A 19967-nucleotide genomic window follows, 5' to 3' on the forward strand; every position below is an offset into this window, starting at 1 on the left:
GCCATGTCAGCGGGGTCTGTCATAGTGCGTTAAGACTAGCACTTACTGATTGTAGGATATGTGTTTTTTAAAAGTTAATTTCTGGTGCTTTTTGTAGCCATTGACAGGAGGATGTAGAGCAGACCTGAAAGGAGTGAGAGAAAGAGAGAGAGAGAGAGAGAGAGAGACAGAGAGTGAGAATGAGAATGGTGGCCAGACTGAAAACCTGAGGGCTGTGCTACGAAGCACACTCGCTGGCTTATCCACTGCCTAGCTATGTACTGTGGGCCATTATTTCATTACCCCATACAAGGAGGTCCTGTTGATGCACCATCTGTCTGTTTGTTTGTTTGTTTTCCTGTTGTCTTGTAACGTGTTGCTGTTGTTGTTATTGTCTTGCAGGACTATATATATCAGTTCTATGACGTTCGGAGCCGGACATATGGCTGCCGTTGCTCAGTGTCCTCCTCAACTTTAGCCTATGTTTTTTTCATCTTTCTAGTGTTATTCTCGCACTTTTTTTATCATGTGTCATACGCTGATCACTTACAATAGACAGACTCTCTTAGATATTAAACTAAATCTGCAAGCCGCAACGACATTGGGGGACTTTCACTCCGCTAGTTACCAAAGTTGTTTACATGGTTGTTTACCTTGGTTACCTGGGAAGAAACGCCGACGGAGGAAAAGAGGTAGAAGAGCTGGGATATTGGTCAGATTGAGGAAAAGATAACATCGTCCTCCCCTTCCTAGCATTCTCCTGGCTAACGTCCAATCACTGGATAACAAGCTGGATGATTTCAGAGCCAAACTGGCGTTTCAACGTGATATCAAGAATTGCATGTCTTTGTTTTTACGGAGACGTGGTCGGACTCCTCGATTACAGACGGTCATTCGGCCGGAGGGACTCTCCATCCATCGGCAGGATAGAACAACGGAGTCTGGCAAAAAGAGAGGAGGTGGTGTGTGCATTCTGGTTAACAAATGCTGGTGTGTGGATGTACAAACGACATCGACAGGGTGCTCTCCTGACCTCGAACATCTCATGGTCAAATGCAGGCCTTTCTATCTACCCAGGGAATTCTCAGCAGTCTTTTTCATTGCTGTTTACATTCCACCACATGCTAACACCACACGGGCGCTGGACGACCTGTATGAAATTATTGATCGGCATGAAACTCTGCATCCGGAGGCCGCATTCATAGTGGCCGGCAACTTCAATAAAGCCAACCTGAAGAAAGTTCTACCGAAATACCACCAGCATGTGAGTTTTTCAACTCAAGGTGATAACACCCTGGATCATGCATACACTCCATACAGCCATGCCTACAAAGCAGTCCAGCCTTCGGTAAATCGGCCCGCCTATAGACAGAAGCTGAAATGTGAGCGGCCTGCGATTCGCTCAGTACAGCGCTGGACGGATCAATCAGATGCCGCCCTGAGTGACTGTTTCCACACAACAGACTGGGGAGTTTTTTGGACTGCTGCTGATAACATCAACGATTACACTGAGTATGTAACGGGCTATATATGCAAATGCATTGATGACATTGTACAGAGGGTGACCGTACAAACTTTTCCTAACCAGAAGCCATGGGTGAACGGAGAGTTATGTTCAGCACTCCGAGATCAGACAGCTGCCTTCCATTCTGGCAATCCAAGCGAGTACAGTAAAGCACGTTATGAACTGAGAAAATCAATTAAAAGTGCTAAGAGACAGTACAGGGAAAAGGTGGAGTCACACTACAGTGGCTCTAACACCAGAGACATGTGGAGTGGACTAAAGACAATTACAGACTACAGAGGAAGGAGCGTCAGAGCAGAGGTCTCTGCATCTCTTGCAGAGGAGCTGAACTCCTTCTATGCCCGCTTTGAAAATGACATCAAGTCAGAGGCTCTGTTAGAGCAAGATTGCTGCCCATTTCAGTTATCTGAAAGAGATGTGTGTAAATCATTTAGAAGTGTGAATACACATAAAGTTCCAGGACCTGACAACATCCCAGGTCGTATTCTCAAGGCTTGCGCATCTGAACTGGCTGAGGTCTTTATGGACTTCTTTAATCTCTCCCTGCATCAGTCTGTTATCCCTGCATGTTCCACCATCATTCCAGTCCCTAAGAAATCAACAGTGAGCTGCCTTAATGATTACCGACCTGTTGCTCTCACCTCTGTTGTTATGAAGTGCTTTGAGCGGTTAGTTAAAGATCATATTACATACATCCTCCCTGTCTTCTACATTAGATCCACTCCAGTTTGCCTATAGGCCAAACAGGTCCACAGACGATGCGATAGCATTTGCTTTGAACACTGCTCTTTCTCACCTGGATAAGAAAAACACCTATGTACAGATGCTCTTCATTGACTACAGCTCCGCTTTTAACACCATAGTTCCATCCAAGCTGATCATGAAATTGAGAGACCTGAACATCAGTCCCTCTCTGTGCAGTTGGATCCTTGACTTCCTGACTGACAGGACACAGGCGGTACGGCTGGGTAACATCATCTCATCCACTCTAACACTCAGCACTGGTGCACCGCAGGGATGTGTGTTAAGCCTCCTGCTGTACTCGTTGTATACTCATGACTGTATGGCAACTCACACCTCAAACACCATCATTAAGTTTGCTGATGACACCACCATAATCGGCTGTATCACGAGTGATGATGAGTCTGCTTACAGAGCAGAGGTGGCAACCCTGACATCCTGGTGCCAAGACAACAACCTGCTGCTCAACATCAGCAAAACCAAGGAGTTGATTGTGGACTACAGGAGACAGCAGGAAGAGCACGCACCCATCTATATTGGAGGCACAGCAGTAGAGAGAGTCAGCTGCTTCAGAGTCCTTGGAATTAACATCAGTGAGGATCTGAGCTGGTCACACCATAGGTATGGTCACAAAGTCAGCAAGACAGCGATCGCAAAGCTCTGCTCAGCTCTCACACACACACACACACACACATACATGAGAAGAATTTCATTACTTATAATTAATTTTATAAGTACATGACAATAACACTACTTGAACTTGGACTAGGCAAAAAAAAAAACATTTGGTGGGCTAGAGACGGAGCTGTTAAATTTGACAATGAAACCACATGAAGGAGCCGATGCAGGAATGTTTTGTCCACTTTTGCTCACCCTTCTTAAGCTCCCTGTCCCTGAACCCCAACGCCAGCATGGTGGACCCTTGGCTAACTGTGACACAGTGAACCAGCGTGGCTCTCATCACTGTCGCTGTGTGATTCATCACCCTGTTGATCTCAGCAGCACCAGGGGATGGGGGGGGGGGGTGTTCCTATTTCATCACACTTCCTCTTGTGAAACTAGTGGCATGGGGCGCAGCACGAGCGACACAAGCACAGGAGGGTACTGCATAGCGCGATGCTGCTCAGCTCATAGCCTTATTGGATATTTAACGAGTCAACACAAGAGCTTAAGGAAATGAATAGCTGTATTTGTAGAAAATATGCTGTAAATGATCAAGGCACTGTAAGTGAGATTCCCCCACGCCTACGTGTACGCAGAGATAACAAGGCACAGGGAGTAAATGAGAATGTATGCTGAAGAAATCTGTAGCTCTGTCTGTCTCTCATCTACATGCTGCATTAAAATGAGAAATAGTGAATGATCCAGGCGGCATCGTGCGACACACAGGGAACTAATGGAAATGATGCATTGCGCCCCTTAGTTCCAATTCGAGCGGGCTGAGATTGTGTTTTGGCGTCTTGGGCCGGGCTCCCTGGAGTCCCGTTGTGTTTCGCTCAGCTCCGACAGACACATGTGTCATGGTGGAGCCCTGGTGGGCCCATGAGGGTTTAAGCAAGATGAAGCTCTCGCCGCACAATGACATGACGAGAAGTAATGGCGTCTTGAGTGCGCCTCTTATTTGCTGTAATATTGAGTCGGCACCAAGGGGAATGTTGCACTGAAATATTCTTGCTTTCAACCTGAAGCATACTGTCAGTGTCAATATAACACCGCCTCTGTGCCAAGGTTTGTTCCATAAATAAAATTAGAATATTTTTCCAATCGCTACATATATTTTCTTTTTCTCTCTTTCTCTCTCTCTCTCTCTCTCTCTCTGTATATGGATATCAATTTGACCTTCTGATGTCAAGAATATTTGTGCAATTTGTTTAGAATGATAAAAACAGAACTGACAGCTGAACATATTGTGGCTATGCTTTAATGTATTGTATTAATATGGCAAAAAAACATCCTTGAATTGACTTATGTTACCTTATGCAAATATGGTCTCTTGAAAGATTTTTTCGCCTTCAGAGAAACATTATTCAAGTTCTTATAAATAGTCAAGCAACACATGGTGTCAACACTTCCTTCCCCTGGAGGATTAAAAATAATCAAATATGCATGTGTCAGACAGAGGGAGGGGGGGGGTGTCATTTAAATGACACAGAAGAATCTGATATGCAGAGTGGTCTCGTGATTGGCCATGAGGGGGGATGCTCCAGGGGACAGTTAATAGGTGCCCCTGAGCAGTAGCGTGTGTGTGTGTGTGTGTGTGTGTGTGTGTGTGTGTGTGTGTGTGTGTGTGTGTGTGTGTGTGTGTGTGTGTGTGTGTGTGTGTGTGTGTGTGTGTGTGTGTGTGTGTGTGCGTGTGTATGCGTGTGTGTATGTACTGTATGCGTGTGTGTGTGTCTGTGTGTGTGTATGGGTGTGTGTGTACTGTATGTACTGTATGCGTGTGTGTGTGTGTGAGAGAGTGAGAGCACATGTAAATATGTGTATCTGCATATACTGCATGTACTGTATTCAAGGGGCCATGAGTTAGAGAGGAAAGCACAGGAGGATGTAAGATCTAATGGGAGAAGGAGAGTCAGTCACACATGATGGAGGTCTGGGGGTCCATGGCAACGTGTGAAGCTGGAGCTTTCTATTAAAGGCCTCGTCTGTAACAATGAATAATCTATCATTCACCCATGTCAGTGTATGAAATCTTTAGCACTTTAGGCTAACATGTTTTTGTGTGTGTGCGTGTGTGTGCGTGCGTGTGTGTCTGTGTGTTCTGCAGGAACGTGAGCTCAGCAGGGGAAGAGGCTCGTCGGCGGATGCGCGAGTGTGAGGGCCTGACGGACGCGCTGCTCTTCGTCATCCAGACCTCTCTGGGCAGCACTGAGATCGACAGCAAGGTGGGGCTCAGCTACCTCTCCCACTCTCTCCTCTTCCTCCTGCTCTTCCTCCTCTTCTTCCTCTTCCTCCTCTCATTCCTCTGCACCCAGACCTCTATGGGCAGCACTAAGATCGAACCATAAGGTCTGGGTGTGCCTTCTCTCCTCCCCTTCCTTCTCCGCCTCCATCCTTCCCTCCCCTTCCATTATCGGAAACACTTTACGGTAAGGGTACATGAATTATCATGAATTCATGTATGAATTAATTCATGATTAACATATTACTTCATTCCTTAATATCTCAAGAATCATCAGGAATGTACAAGAGTTCATAGTCTGTCATTCATGACCTCATACATGAACAACACATCAACTAAAGCATTAAGTATGTTGAGCACATTATTATGATTTATGATTTATTAAGAATGATCATGATGATTTCTTTTTCTGCCAAAAATGTTGTCATCACTATTCAAATTCTGTTTTGAACACAACTTGTGCAGTTCTCTAAACACATGCCATTGTTCACACTTTAGTTGAGGGGCCACAAACATGATGAACTCATGAGTAATTAACCTGACATACATGTAATCATGATGATCATGCTTAAAGAAGCCCTATGCGACAATTTTAGCAAAAATGACCTTAATTATGCAGGTCGAGAGTCGTTCTGATGGTTCTACAACACTTTTTGGGTCGTTTGGTGGGTGCTTCGTCTCCCCATAGTGCTTCTCCGCGGAAAAAAATGAATATGCAACTGTCTGGTCGCGGTCCGAACACATCCAGATGTAACTCAGCGGAAATATCCAATCGGGCCTCGGAAATGTAGTCAGATTGTAGTTTCTAAGAAGACTGCAAAACGAACTCCGACTTGGCTTTGTTGCTGTTGAAATTGTAAGTAGCCTACCCTTGTAATGTGATTTGATAGTCTCTTGAACAATGTGTTTGCTCGACCGTTTTATTGTGAGCCCTGTATGTGTTTAGCTTGGTTTCTTGATGGCTAGCTCGCTAGCTAGTGGGGGTTTAGCGTAGCAGTCACTTGCTACCGAAGCTGCAGGGGGAGCTATGTTGTGAAAAATGTGAGCCCAAATCAGGCGAAAATCCAGAAACAGCAAAGGAATAACCAGACCTGCAAAGGGCTTCTTTACGATCATAAATCATAATGATGTACCCATCGTACCTAATGCTTTAGTTGATGTGTTGTTCATGCATGAGGTCATTAATGACATTACATATGAACTCATGTAAATTCCTGATGATTCATAAGATATAAAGGAATGAAGTAATGCATAATTCATGATAATTCATGTACCCTTACCGTAAAGTGTTACCCAATTATCTCCTCTCCTTCCATCCCAGTTGTTTTGTGTTTACCCTCTTGCTCCTCTCCCCTCCTCCTCTCTCCTGTCCTCCCTTTGTGCCCTCTCCCTCTCTGTCCTCTCCTGTTCTCACCTCTCACCTGCCCCATCCTACACCCCCCGCACCCCCCACATACACCTCCCCTGTCAGTAGGTATATTCGTGTGTGTCACCTGAACAGAAACGGCTGATTCAACTATTTGTTGTGTGTGTGTGTGTGTGTGTGCACATGTGTGAAGGTGAGTGGGCGGGAGATGGTTTAATGATTTTGCACTGTGTGTGTGTGTGTGTGTGTGTGTGTGTGTGTGTGTGTGTGTGTGTGTGTGTGTGTGTGTGTGTGTGTGTGTGTGTGTGTGTGGAGACAAGAGACAGAGTGAGTGAGTATGAGAGGAAGGTTGTTTTGCTCAACAAACCAACAAACAATCAGCTCTTTGCACGGTTGCATTCTCAAGGTTGCCAGATCCACTGCATGTCCCCCACAAATGGCAGCCTTTAATCATAATGGAACGCCCAATCTCGCTGCCTGCCCGTTGGGCTGCTGTGGCGGGAATCTGCTGGCTCCGCACTAATGAATACGGAGTGCCTGACTTTGTGCACGGTGAGAAAGCTGGCCCAGTTTCGAGTCTGCGGCCACGTCCAACCCAGAAGCACTGACCCATTTTGTGCCCACCCACCGGACTCTTCAGCCTACCCTTGCTGAGAGTCTGGGACAGAACAGGCGCTGTGCACACAGAGGCTACCTCACTGACTCACACACTCACACGCAGTATTTCAGTCAGACTTTCTGCCTATCAACTCAGAGGTCCCTCCCTCTGCAGGTGTAACGGAGGCGAACTGAGCTAGCATGCTAGTTGCGCATGTAAATCCTCACACCCCTAACCTTAAGAACACTTCTAACCGCTGAGTTGGAAGCCTGGGCTTTTAGCTCAGTGGTTAGAGTGTTCGACTCCCAGGTGGCGGGTCCGAGGGCCGTGAGCGGCGGACGAATTACTACCTCTGTTACAGTGGCACCATCTAGAACCATCTAGGCCAAGGGTTTTCAACTGCTTGTGTCCCAGGGACCACCATTCTGACTACGAAGCAACCTGAGGACAATTGTTATGCGATGTGATAGTTATTCTCACAAAGGAACTACTGTACATAATGGATGCATGGTCAGGAACCAAAACCAATGCCCTCATGGACTACCAGTGGGCTGTGGACCCCTGATCTAGCCTCCTAAATGGTTCTCTTTGTGAATGTTACATGCATACACATTATGGAAATATCCACTTGAATTATAAATGATCTGAGGCATGCCCAGCGTACATTTTAGTGCCATTATTCAACAATGGCTACATGTCTATCCGTTTTAGCTCCATTTATCAGGGCATTGAAATGTACGTTCATCTTTAATACATACGTTAAATCATGACATCCGTATGCTGAAGAGATGCAGGGGCCAGTAGAATTGCAGGGGCCAGTAGAATTGGTTTTGGTTCCTGTGAGAAGTAGTTATTTCTTACAGGGGTGTCACTTCCAACAGTCCACAAATTACTGTTGGCGGTCCTTCCACACAATCTCCTTGCAGCAGTTTGCCCCTTAAGGTCTTCATCTCTCCAAGAGGCCTCTCAGGTCGTATTTGCAAGCAGTGACTCAGATGGCAGCCGTGGAGAAGGCCCCCACTAATCCTGCAGCCGGTGACAAAGGATGACTGCGATACGACACCTGCGGTTAAGAAATGTCACAATAATTACGAATTTGCTCGCTCATGCTGTTGACGAAACCCCATGAATTAGTGCGCCGTTAAAATCATCTCTACTTCACTTTCTTGCCCTCGGGGGCTCAAAATGAAATTCCTCATTATTTTCCTTCTCCTCAGGTTTGTTGAAGGCGAAGCACAGTGAGACAGGTGACTTTGCCAGCTCGTTGTGATTGGCTGGACCGAGGTCATTTGCGCCATTTCCCGCTCACTACCTGCCAGGCAGACTCCACACAAACATCCCCAGTCTACTCTATCTTTTAACTTTTACATGGCATTAATAAACCCACTGATAGGCCTACTCTAGGCCTTCAGGGGGGAGGTAGAGAGAGTGAGAGAGAGAGAGAGAGTGAGAGAGAGAGAGGGAGAGAAGGCTTCAGTCACTAGAATCCCTCTCAGCCCCGCGCTAGATTATTTTTTCCGTGCAGTTCCCTGGGCGCTTCCGCCTGTGGTGAGGTAATTGCGGGAAATGTGGTTCCATCAGCCAGCTGTAACTGCACTCAGTTAATCTGCTCCGAGCCTGCAATCGTTTCAGAAGACGCTGCTGAGGCTGCTGCAGCAGCAGAGAACCTTTGGAAGTCTGATCAGTGTGAAGATACAGTGTGCAGTGTGTCGACGCTGCTCGACCTGACGTGTGTTCAAAGGCTTATCTTGTTGTGTCAGTGAATTTCACAAGGATCAGTGCATCTTCTCCTGTCCGGACCTGTGTCAATGTGTACACACTTCCTCAATGACTTATTTACCCACGCCTCATTGGCTGAGTCTTAGCCATTGGTTGAACCATAGGTTGAAATCTCCGAGGCCCTGGGATTTGACCTGTCTGTCAAAAGTGAGAATGGTAAAGCAGTGAAACAGAGAGAGGAAGAGAGGGTCAAATGACTTAGTCATTAAAACACTTGAATGACACTTGCATTGTCTTTAAAGTATTGCATGGATCAGTATTTGTGCTGATACTGACACCATTACAAGGGTCGGGTATCAGATGCAATCAACATCTGATATGATTATGTAATTATGAAAATAATGTAAATTTGTGATTATGTAGACCTTCATCTACAATATTTGGTTACACTTTACTTGACAGTGTCGACATAAGAGTGACATGACACTGTCATGAACGTGTCATAAACAAGTCATGACCGTCGTTGCCCCTTGCGTTGGCCGTGATGCCCCTTTGAAAATCAGAGGTTTACAGGCCACTGTGGCCTTGGTGCCCCCTTCTTTGAATATTCTGGTTTGCGTCCAACTAATAGCGTATTGTATTAGCCTATGGCCTGTCAAAATAATCTTAGCATTCACAGCGCAAATTAATTTAGTCTTTTACGCAGTGGAGAAAGTTTTTCTCTACGAAACTCCCCCTCGCTCAGTCTAAAGCTCTTTTCCTTTTCTTGCATCTTCCTTCAAGGGTTTTCGCTGCTTCTTCGCCGGCTCTGCCATCATACACACGTTTGCAACAATGGCTAGCGTTTCGTTAGCCTGCCTCTGTGCTGTGGATGCAGGATGTAAACTGATCCTGCTTTGGTCGGCGGGTACAATACACTGAACTTGCAAGCGGGATATTCTTCCTACAGGCAGGGGCGGGCGAGAGAGTCTTCATTCGCCCTGTAATGAGTAATTTAACCATATACCGACTTACGAAGATGAGTAATTAACACGAAAACGTTGCCTGGTGTCCCTTTAAAGCTGAGCTGTGCTTAAATTGTTCAATACATGATTTCATAACAGGCCAAATATAAAATAAATGTTAAATATAGCCTAGATATCTGTAAATATTAGATGATCAGATGATTTACAGTTCTTTCTATGACGTGTTTCATGTTTTTGTAATGTTTCATACAGTGATGCAGGTCTACTGCTGTGAATAGCCTAAAAACTTTGATCATTTTTATAGCCTACTATTGTATAGTTAACTTTGGCCTTTGGTGCTCTGACATGTGGCCTTTGTGCCCCCCACTAAATATGCCCAACTGAAGGCCAAGTGGCCTTGCCCCTAAAATGGTGAAATTCCAAGCCTGGTCATGACAGTGTCGATACTGTCAATACTATCGATACTGTCAAGTAAAGTGTTACCCAACATTTTAACAAATCTAGCCATTTTATAGCCTGACATTGTCATACTCAATTCTTGTCAGCATTTGGGACTGGATACATATCCACTTGGCTGGAGTTTTCAGATATTATCGTTTTCAGTGATAAAACCTCCATTTTCGTGTAAATGAAAGGCCAAACCGCATGGAAAGAGATGAGTTTTCTAGCATCACATTACATGTTTCAAAAGTAATGAGCGTGTTATATTTCACTGATAAGGTGATGTAAGGTACAGAAATGTGGTTTCTGTTTTGAAGAAAAGTAGTTTATATAGCTCAGAATTGCATGAACCTGTTTATTTATTTTATAATTAATGTTTTGGTCAATTTTTGATGAATCCCCAAGTTGGAGTGCTTTGATGGCATTTTGAAACGGAGGTCAAGCATGTTTTGCAGTGCAAAAATAGGTTGGTGATGTAAGTCAATATGTTTCATTATATTTCAAATGCCAGCACATACTTCCCCAGTCTTTGTTTGATTGTAGTCATTAGTTTTGTTTGGTAGGAGGGAAAAAAAGTGTTTTATTGCTATTATTTGTCAAAAGCGAAGCTGTTGTCTGATGGTGCTGATTTTTTTTCTTTCTTTCCCCAAATCTTTGCTGCATCTATTTCCGATGCCTGTGCTGAGGCTTCTTTCCCCATCCTCGGCTGTCTATTTCCTTAATACCTTGCTAAATGGACTGTGATACGATGGATTTGGCGCTGTCACTCTGACTCATTTGGGAAAATGTCTTTTAATCTCATTTAAATGTGCGACCACATCACACACACACACACACACACACACACACACACACACACACACACATGCAGACACACACACACACACACACACACACACCAAAGAACAAGCAGCAAATTGGTAGCAGCCCGCATTGCGCCTCGTCTCTGTTTTTGGAACGAGGCAGATAAGCTAATTGCGAGGTGTTTACGCAGTGGAAGCACAGTGCTGTCCTCTTTGACGGGCGCACACACGAGCTAATGAGCTTTGTGTAGAGTTGGCACCTCTTGATCCTTCCTTGGCTCTGTGACTAACAGTCAAAAAACATTTGCAACCTTGGGCACTCATCGTGTGTGTGTGTGTGTGTGTGTGTGTGTGTGTATGTGTGTGTGTGTGTGTGCGTGTGTGTGTGTGTGTGCATGCATGTGTGTGTGTGTGTGTGCATGTGCATGTGTGTGTGTGTGTGTGTGTGTGTGTGTGTGTGTGTGTGTGTGTGTGTGTGTGTGTGTGTGTGTGTGTGTGTGTGTGTGTGTGTGTGTGTGAGGGTGACCTTCGCCTGGTCTGTAATCACTATGTTGGGGGTTGGGCAGGGGGCAGAGCTGGGACCCTGGTGGCACGGTGGGCACTGGGCCTTCTGACATCACTCCCAGGCGCTGACAGCACTGGGTTAAACAAACATCTGTTTCAGGACCTTGTCTGTCTCCTTGGGTCTGTCTCTCCCTCTCTCTTAATCTCTCTCCCTCTGTCTTTCCCCCACTCCCTCTCCTTTTTTCTCTCTTCCTCTCTTTTTTTTCTTTCTTTCTTTCTCTGTCTTCCTCTCTTCATTTTCTGTCATGTACATGATCTCGCTCTCTCTCTCACTTTAAATTTCTCATTCATTCTTCTCCCCCCACTTTCTTCCAGACCATAGAGAATTGTGTGTGCATCTTGAGGAACCTCTCGTATCGGCTGGCTGCGGAAACCTCTCAGGGACAGCAGATCGGCACGGACGAGCTCGACGGCCTGCTCTGCGGCGACTCCAACGGCAAGGACGGCGAGAGCTCGGGCTGCTGGGGCAAGAAGAAGAAGAAAAAGAAGCCCCAGGATCAGGTGAGGGCAAGAGGGGATGAGAGGCAGGGGTCAGAGAGGTGGAATGGGGGCAAAACAGAGTACCTCATACCTTGCAGGAGTCGGGTTGGGGGTGTCTGAAAGGGCATCAGAGGCTCTGAGGGAGGGGGGTATCTGGAGGGTGATTATGCTGGCCTGTCAGCAGTTCGCCTGTAATTACAGACATTTTGTTACTATTCTTAGTGGGCACTCAGCTCTTGGCCTCTGCTGTGAACTGCTGCCCATTTTACCTGGATGATTTTATTTTCTTGTGCAGTAATTGGCCTATGTAAAGGGATCCAGGTCTGTTGTAAATGCCTGATAGGAAAAAAGGTGGAGGAGCAGCAGGTGAAAGACATGATAAATGTTTGTACAGTTGCTTAGATGTTCTGCTGAAAGGATACACTGTAGACTAGACATGGCCAGGATAGAGTCCTAACATGGGGCGCGTTTCTCAAAGTTCCCATAGTTGCTAACTAAGTTTGTTGGTTGCAATGCAATTTCCCATTGCCAACCAACTAAGTTGCTAACAAGTTATGGGAAACGCGTCCCTGATGGTCAGGTAAAGGTCAGGTGTGCTCTGGTAAAGGCGGCACATGACGCCTACTCAGTCCCAGCACACCACCTCCATCATCATACATAAATGACACTAATCGCTACACCTGTCCATGTTACAGAGACGTTTTTATGAGGACTTTTAATCTCTTTTATGTGTCATCAGCAAGTCACAGACCTCCCCCTTTTTATCTCTCTTTTAGGGTCCTAGCCACTCTCCCAGCTAATAACTATTCACTAGTTACTGTCTGCCATAAAACAGCTCTCAAGAGGCATGCAAAGACAGAGGACGTAATAACACATCAGCCGAGGCCCTTTTACTGCTTTGTGGAGAAGGGGGAGTTGCAAGTCGGCTGTAATGTAGTTATGGGCTGGTTGACTACAAGGGGTAACGAGTGCTTCTCATTGCCCAAATAAGGGTGAGAAACACTGGATGGGATGCTGGTGAAGACCTCTGTTGTCTCTCACTGGATCTTCTAAGGAATATGATGTTGAAAGCTTTAAGCTTTTTTATTTCTGACTAGTAATATTAGATCAAAGTCCATGCCTTGCCTATTAAAAAAAGCATTGAGGGTCTGTCTTATTTAACACAGAACAGGGATTTGTAATTTCCCTTCCATTCTTTTGGTTAACTGCTCTGGAAAAGTGGGCCTCCTCAAAGTCCAACCACCAGGCGCATTCATTAGTTAGCATGCTTCAGCATGCAGTCAGAAGTGGCCCAGCCGGGAATCTCCAACATGGCCGCTTGTTAAATATAATCAAGTCAATCAATGTTGAAAGACGTCCTGTCAGCGTGTGCTGCGCTCCAAGTACATTAGCCGACATCATTCTGAAGGCTTTTTAATATCGTCCCCGGGTCGGCCTCCTGTCTTTTGTCCTGAAATTATAAAATGAGACCCTAGGAAGGGGGACACCTGGGCTTCCAAGTGCAGGAATTAATGTGGCCTGTTGAATCATTTATCTTGGAGCAGCAGCCGGCAGCTTCCACTGAGAGAATGGGAGCTCTGCTGGTTAAGAGGAAGAGAGGAGAGGAAGGTGTTTAGTATTTTATTGACAGACACTGGTTTGGGTAAACAAGTGTATTTTCTACCTTGAACTTCTCTACCTATTGTTTAACACTCTGTCTTTCTCTTTGTCTCTCTCTCCCTCTCTCTCTCTCTCTCTCTCTCTCTCTCTCTCTTTCGTTCTTTCTCTCTCTCAAGCATACACCCACTCACACTGGCACTTACACACTTGCTCATGCATGCTGTACCCTTTGCTATCCTGTTTTCCACTTAGACATGAAGACAATGATTTTCGCTTAACTGAAGTGCATTTCTGCCACGCAAATTGCACTTTGAGTTGCGCCTGAATTTGTGAATATCTCTGAGTTTACAGGCATTTTGCGTTGGAAGAATCCGTTTAACATGATTCATTAAGAGGAGCCTTGAGCTGAATTTTTTCGTTTTCCAGATGGGATTGCATTTTATTCAGTGCATGAATAGAGTGATATTTCCTTTGACAAATGCTGCCTTCATCACTTTATAAAAAATGTGAAAAATGTGTTTACAACTTACATTTTTCTGTAATTTTGGTAGCTGTTCCAAATGGCAGGACATGACACATTGGATTGAGATGTTTTATCTGCAGTACAAATTCAGCTGTTGAGTTTTATGTTTGTTAGTGTGGCTTTGCCGAATATCCATTGGTTCATTAGAGGAAGGCCTCCCGTTTGAAAGGAAAGGGGCCATTGAATCTGAATTTCTTCATGATGTTGCTCCTTTAATAGAAGTGAATTAAGGGAATGTAGTCATCTCCCTGAAAGAATGTAATGGCCTTGTTAAACAGGGGATGTTTAGGGCTCAGTGCCCTCCAACGCACTATGACAGATTATCCATGGACACACAACCACAACCACAACCACTACTATCACCACCACCACCAACACCATCATCACCACCACCACCAACAACACATCTCTCATTGACTGCCATCTCTCTCTTTCACACACACACACACACACACACACACACACACACACACACACACTCATACTCACACACACACACACACACACACACACACACACACACACTAGCAGTGTTTCTCACAACAACACACACACTACACAATACCAGTGACGGACTGGGAACCAAAAAACGGCCCTGGCATTTCCACCCACCTGCGCAACTTCCAGATAGAACTTTTGATGCACGGAAAGAACACGCACTTTTGATAGTGAAAGTAATTGTAGGTGAATAATTACTTAATATTGATCTTAGACTGGCGAACTTCAGGAAAAACTCAGGAATCAGGTTTATTATGTTACAAGCTGAGAGAGAGTACAAAAAAGGTCTATGGTCTATGTAGGCCTAGCCCAGGCCTGAGGCCTAGGTTGGCCTGTAGCCAACTTATTCTCTCTTCCACTACATCCTTAGTCCAAGTCTAGAAAATCTGATCTGACAAACATTTCAGTTTAGTTACTTTTAAATGTTTTAAACAAAGAACAAAATGGCGCCAAGAACAATCCCACTTGGTTGGCTCTTCACTTGGTATCAGACACACCTACTCACACCCACTTCACACCTATATGAATAGCATGAGGAGAGATATCTTATATATGAGAAATATCACTTATAGAATGTTCCAAACATTCTCACAATCACATCATTACAATCCTTGTAATGAGACTATCAAAATGATACCAGACATGAATACATTTACATTTCATGATACATGGATACATTTTATCAAGGTAGCATCCTTTGTCTTGTGTAAGTGATAGGCCTTAAACCAGCACATTAGCATTCCATTGGGGGAGGGGATGGGGTCTTTGTTTAAAACCATGAAGGGTTACATGGCTAACTAAAAGTAGTCTTGAAGTTAAATTATTATAAATTTAACCATACATTTATTGCTATCAATTCCCCCTTTTCAAGTCTGAATGACTTGAAGTTTAAAATAAGATTCCATAACATGAGCCTTCTTGAACAATTTTACAATTTTTTTTTATTTTTTTGTTTTTTTTTTATAAAGTCCATAATCAGTCCATAATCAATGTAAGTGTGTGCGTGAGCAAGGAAAGCAGCGTTCAGCATACATCCTTTCTTGCGTTTCTCTTCCGTTGAAGAAGGGTCCTCTTATGAAACTTGAATGTGTCTGCATTGTTTCAGTGTAAGTGTATGCGAGTGCAAAGGGTGTGCATGCAGGCCGCGTTCGGCGTGCACCCTTGTGTCAGTCCAAATATGTCCACATGTATTGCGGGCAGTGAACAATGTGCCATGAGTGTCTTTGATGATGCGGGAGTGAAAGGCTGCTTTCGGCACCCCCTTTTGTTGCTTTCAGTCAGTCCAGTTTTGTTGCTTCCAGAGTCATGGCAGTTGCTTCTGCCACAGGTTCCGTTGGACCTGTGGTTCCTGAGTCTCATCCAGTCTCGTCTCATGACTGGCCTGGCCCCCACCGCTGCTGCTGGCTGTACCTGAGCCCAGGGCAGAGTTGTCTGGTCCATCAATCTCGTCCAGTGGCATGGCCTGGTCCACACTCTGGCGTGGTAGCTGAGCCTGGTTGGTGGAGCCATTCGCCATCTTGAAAGGATCTTCTGATATGTTTGCTTAGTGGTAGTCGAAGACAAAGGCATGTCACACCTCCCTTTGTCCCTTCTGGCATGAAAGAGATTCTGGAGAGTGGATTCACAACAACTTGGGAGAGACATTAGCATGAGTGTAAACAGAGTCAAACAGTGTCTCGTGAATGCAGATTCACAAGTCAACAACAGTATGCTAATGTATTCAGTTTCTCAATTGGAGACAGTCACACCTTCTAACATAGCAGGGCTATTTACCTCCAAACAGACATTTGCATCTATTGGCAAAGGCCAATATAAAGAAAATAAATAAACTTTTGGTTAAGTTTAGATGTTTAAAAGGAAAAAAAATCCACAGACTCACGTGGGTAGGGTACCCCTGCATGTCTTTTAAAGAGATTGTGCATTAGAAGTGAGGGTCAGTAAAACAAAACAGTAGGCATTTAAAAAATGACCATTTGAGCAATAAAACCAGTAAACTTAGATGGTATTTCAAGTCAATACCATCTATCTCCCCCTTTTTATAGTTTCTTAACTATAACAGATTGTGATCCCAATATGAATGAAGAAAAGAAAATACACCACTAAAAAAAACAAAAAACAAATAAAAGTCATTTCAAACATAAAGAAACTCAAGTTGTGGGTATGAATCCATTCAATTGAACATTTGCCCACATCAAACAAGGCGTAAACATGTAGCAAACATTTCCCATTGGCATACAAGCAAAAATAAAAATCTGTCTTAACATGTTAAACCCCAAAATATGTCTCTCAAATGAAAGAAAGAAAATGGTTGAAATCAACAATGGTTTCCCATTAAAACTCCTCTTAGGTTCATATCTCCCCAGTGAAGTTCCGTTTGTGTCCATGGGGGAGAAGCTGGGGGGTTGGTTATAGAATACAGTGGTGCTAGGAACAAAGGCAGTGAGATAAGATAGCAAAAGGTGTGAAAACTTTTGACCCAAGAAAACAAAGAAGGACTTGAAACAAAAAATGGAAACAAACACATATAAAGAAATAAACAAATTTCACACACACAGGGCCGGCCCACACGCGCATTCATTCATACTGGACACACAGACACACACAGCTCCATGGAGCTGGAGGACAACTTAAATGGCTGCAGGAAGAATTTCCTGCTTAAAAAAAACGGAACAAAAGAAGTTTAGTCAAGCCTTTTCAGTTAGCTCATATTAGCTCACAAAGACATCTAGACGCCCCTAGCGGCAGCTAGTTAGCTCAGGCGTAATTAAAAGAGGCCTAACCATGCTCTCTTGAGCTTATGCTGTTTGAGCTTATGCTGTTTGCACACTTGAAAAAGATTACGACAAAAATCCTGGATTCATCATCTGAGTGTAGATGTAGCCTAAAACAAAACACCACATCTACTCAAAAACAAAACAAGACTAGTGTTAGCTTAACACTTTGGATTCTAGCCGCTCATACGCTCTTGGTGATAAAAACAAAAACACAGCAGCGCGGTCCGTGTAACGCTTTGCAGTGCTTTGTTCTATTTGCTCCATCCATCTGATCCAAATAAAAAATGTGTTCAATAATCCAATTCTCAATTTTTTTTAACTGGTCAGCAAATAGATAATTGCTGCTATTTTCTAAATGTGTCATTAGTCAAGATAAAGAAAAAGACAGAAACTGGATTGGAAACAAAAGTAAAATTCAGTTAATATTGGATTTTTGCCCTTTTTACCGTTTTTGTTGGGGTGAACCACAAGCGTAGGGGGTTGCCCTGATACATATTGGCGCGCGGTGTTGGTGATCACATTTTATCAGCGGATGTAGAGATGGAGGCCTATCAAACACAGTTCAGCTTGCATCAAGGTGCCAAGCAATTGATAATGTCAGTTCGAGATCAGAACTTCAGATGCAGAGGGAGACATTGCTGCATCCTGACACTTATGAGTACGTGTGTAGAATGTTCATGTTCTGGGAGGCTTTGGAGACCTACATGATCCAATGGACTTGAGCCGTAGCCTATAGCAATGTAGGCTATTTGCTGTTGAAATTAATAAATAGATAAACTGATAAATTAGGCATATACTCACTGTTGTGTCTTCGTTTAGCCTAATGAAACATAGTCTAGCGTAAAGTGTTAAATAAGCAAAAATGTCCCATGTCAAACAGTGCTTGGGGTAGCCTCTATAGCCTAGACTGACGTCGATGGCAAAGAATTCTGCTTTGGGGAATTATTTGCTATGGTATGGCATGGCCATGGTATTCAAATATACTGTAGATTTGTTCAACATAGGCTGAAAGTTATGTTTAACGTGCCATCTCCCAAAAATCGGCGAAGTTTTAGTTATTAATCACTAAAGTAATGAGTCAAAATCACGCACAACTTAGGCGGCGCTCTCTTCCACCATCTAGCCTGGCCCAGCTAGATGGTGTTCTCCCCCAGGTGCTCGTGGTTCAGTCCAACCAAAAGCTCAAAAAAGGAAAATTAGAAAATTGACGCATCATTTCAATTTTTAACTTCTGAACAGAAAACCGTAACTGTGCTTAATTGAAAATCAAAATATGCAACAATAACCCATTTACTGTGCCGTCCTAAAGAATGGATAACGGATTTTTAAGCCTATTTTTATATTTTTTCATGTGAATTCTGCAAATAGAACATAGCACTGCAAAGCGTTACACGGACCCAGCGCCAAGTTCTGTCTAATATTCTGTTTTGGTAGTGAAGGAATAACAATGTTCTGTAAACAAAGAGGGGCATAAGCTACGTAACTTCTTAGGACCTGTCGTCCCTAAAACCGCGAAAAAATAGGTCGCTCACTATACCACAGTGATTAATATTGAGTTGCCTAGCACACTCGCTTACCTATTTACTCTTTATATACAATAAAGAGGCTCTCTTCTGGATTGGGTTTCAATCCAACACATATGTTCGACGCTTTACAAAATATGGATTAATTCGTCTTGTGCGACGTTTTGCCAAAATCGGGGAAGCACAAATTTATGTCCACTATTAAATTACGGTTTTGCCAAAATATTGCCAAAATCGGGGAAGCACAATTTTGTGTCCACTATTAAGTTACGTTTTTGCCAAAATGTCTACTCACTCAGAATGCCTTTTCCGATATCTTAACGCCCGTTCCAAACTGTGGTTAGCAGGAACCGCCCGGGTTTACAGATCCACCTTCGTTCATCACCAAAGAAGAAATGCAGATAAAAAGCGTCCTTACCTGGGAGCTGACACCAAAGCGATGAGAAAAAGAAAGAAAAAAAAACTGCAGCATCTTAGAATCAGCGACAAAAGTATATTATTTCTGCGGTTGGAACCTCCATGAAAGTAATTGTAGGTGAATAATTACTTAATATTGATCTTAGACTGGCGAACTTCAGGAAAAACTCAGGAATCAGGTTTATTATGTTACAAGCTGAGAGAGAGTACAAAAAAGGTCTATGGTCTATGTAGGCCTAGCCCAGGCCTGAGGCCTAGGTTGGCCTGTAGCCAACTTATCCTCTCTTCCGCTACATCCTTAGTCCAAGTCTAGAAAATCTGATCTGACAAACATTTCAGTTTAGTTACTTTTAAATGTTTTAAACAAAGAACAAAATGGCGCCAAGAACAATCCCACTTGGTTGGCTCTTCACTTGGTATCAGACACACCTACTCACACCCACTTCACACCTATATGAATAGCATGAGGAGAGATATCTTATATATCAGAAATATCACTTATAGAATGTTCCAAACATTCTCACAATCACATCATTACAATCCTTGTAAT

At 43.9% G+C, this 19967-nt stretch overlaps 1 protein-coding gene across 1 annotated transcript in view; it reads left to right on the plus strand.

Annotated features, from left to right (window-relative positions):
- The window catches only part of ctnnd2a (catenin (cadherin-associated protein), delta 2a), a 302396-nt gene that overhangs the window by 239598 nt on the left and 42831 nt on the right, over positions 1–19967 (plus strand). The window contains exons 13-14 of the mRNA XM_076290816.1: positions 5013–5130; positions 11919–12104. Of these exons, the coding sequence (XP_076146931.1) occupies positions 5013–5130; positions 11919–12104 (304 nt within the window). The remainder of the gene's footprint in view (positions 1–5012; positions 5131–11918; positions 12105–19967) is intronic.

The sequence above is a fragment of the Alosa pseudoharengus genome, unplaced genomic scaffold, assembly GCF_046254945.1.
Source record: "Alosa pseudoharengus isolate Yale_2024_CS ecotype anadromous, Long Island Sound unplaced genomic scaffold, YU_APseudo_1.1 YU_APseudo_1.1_scf_18, whole genome shotgun sequence".
Taxonomy (NCBI): domain Eukaryota; kingdom Metazoa; phylum Chordata; class Actinopteri; order Clupeiformes; family Clupeidae; genus Alosa; species Alosa pseudoharengus.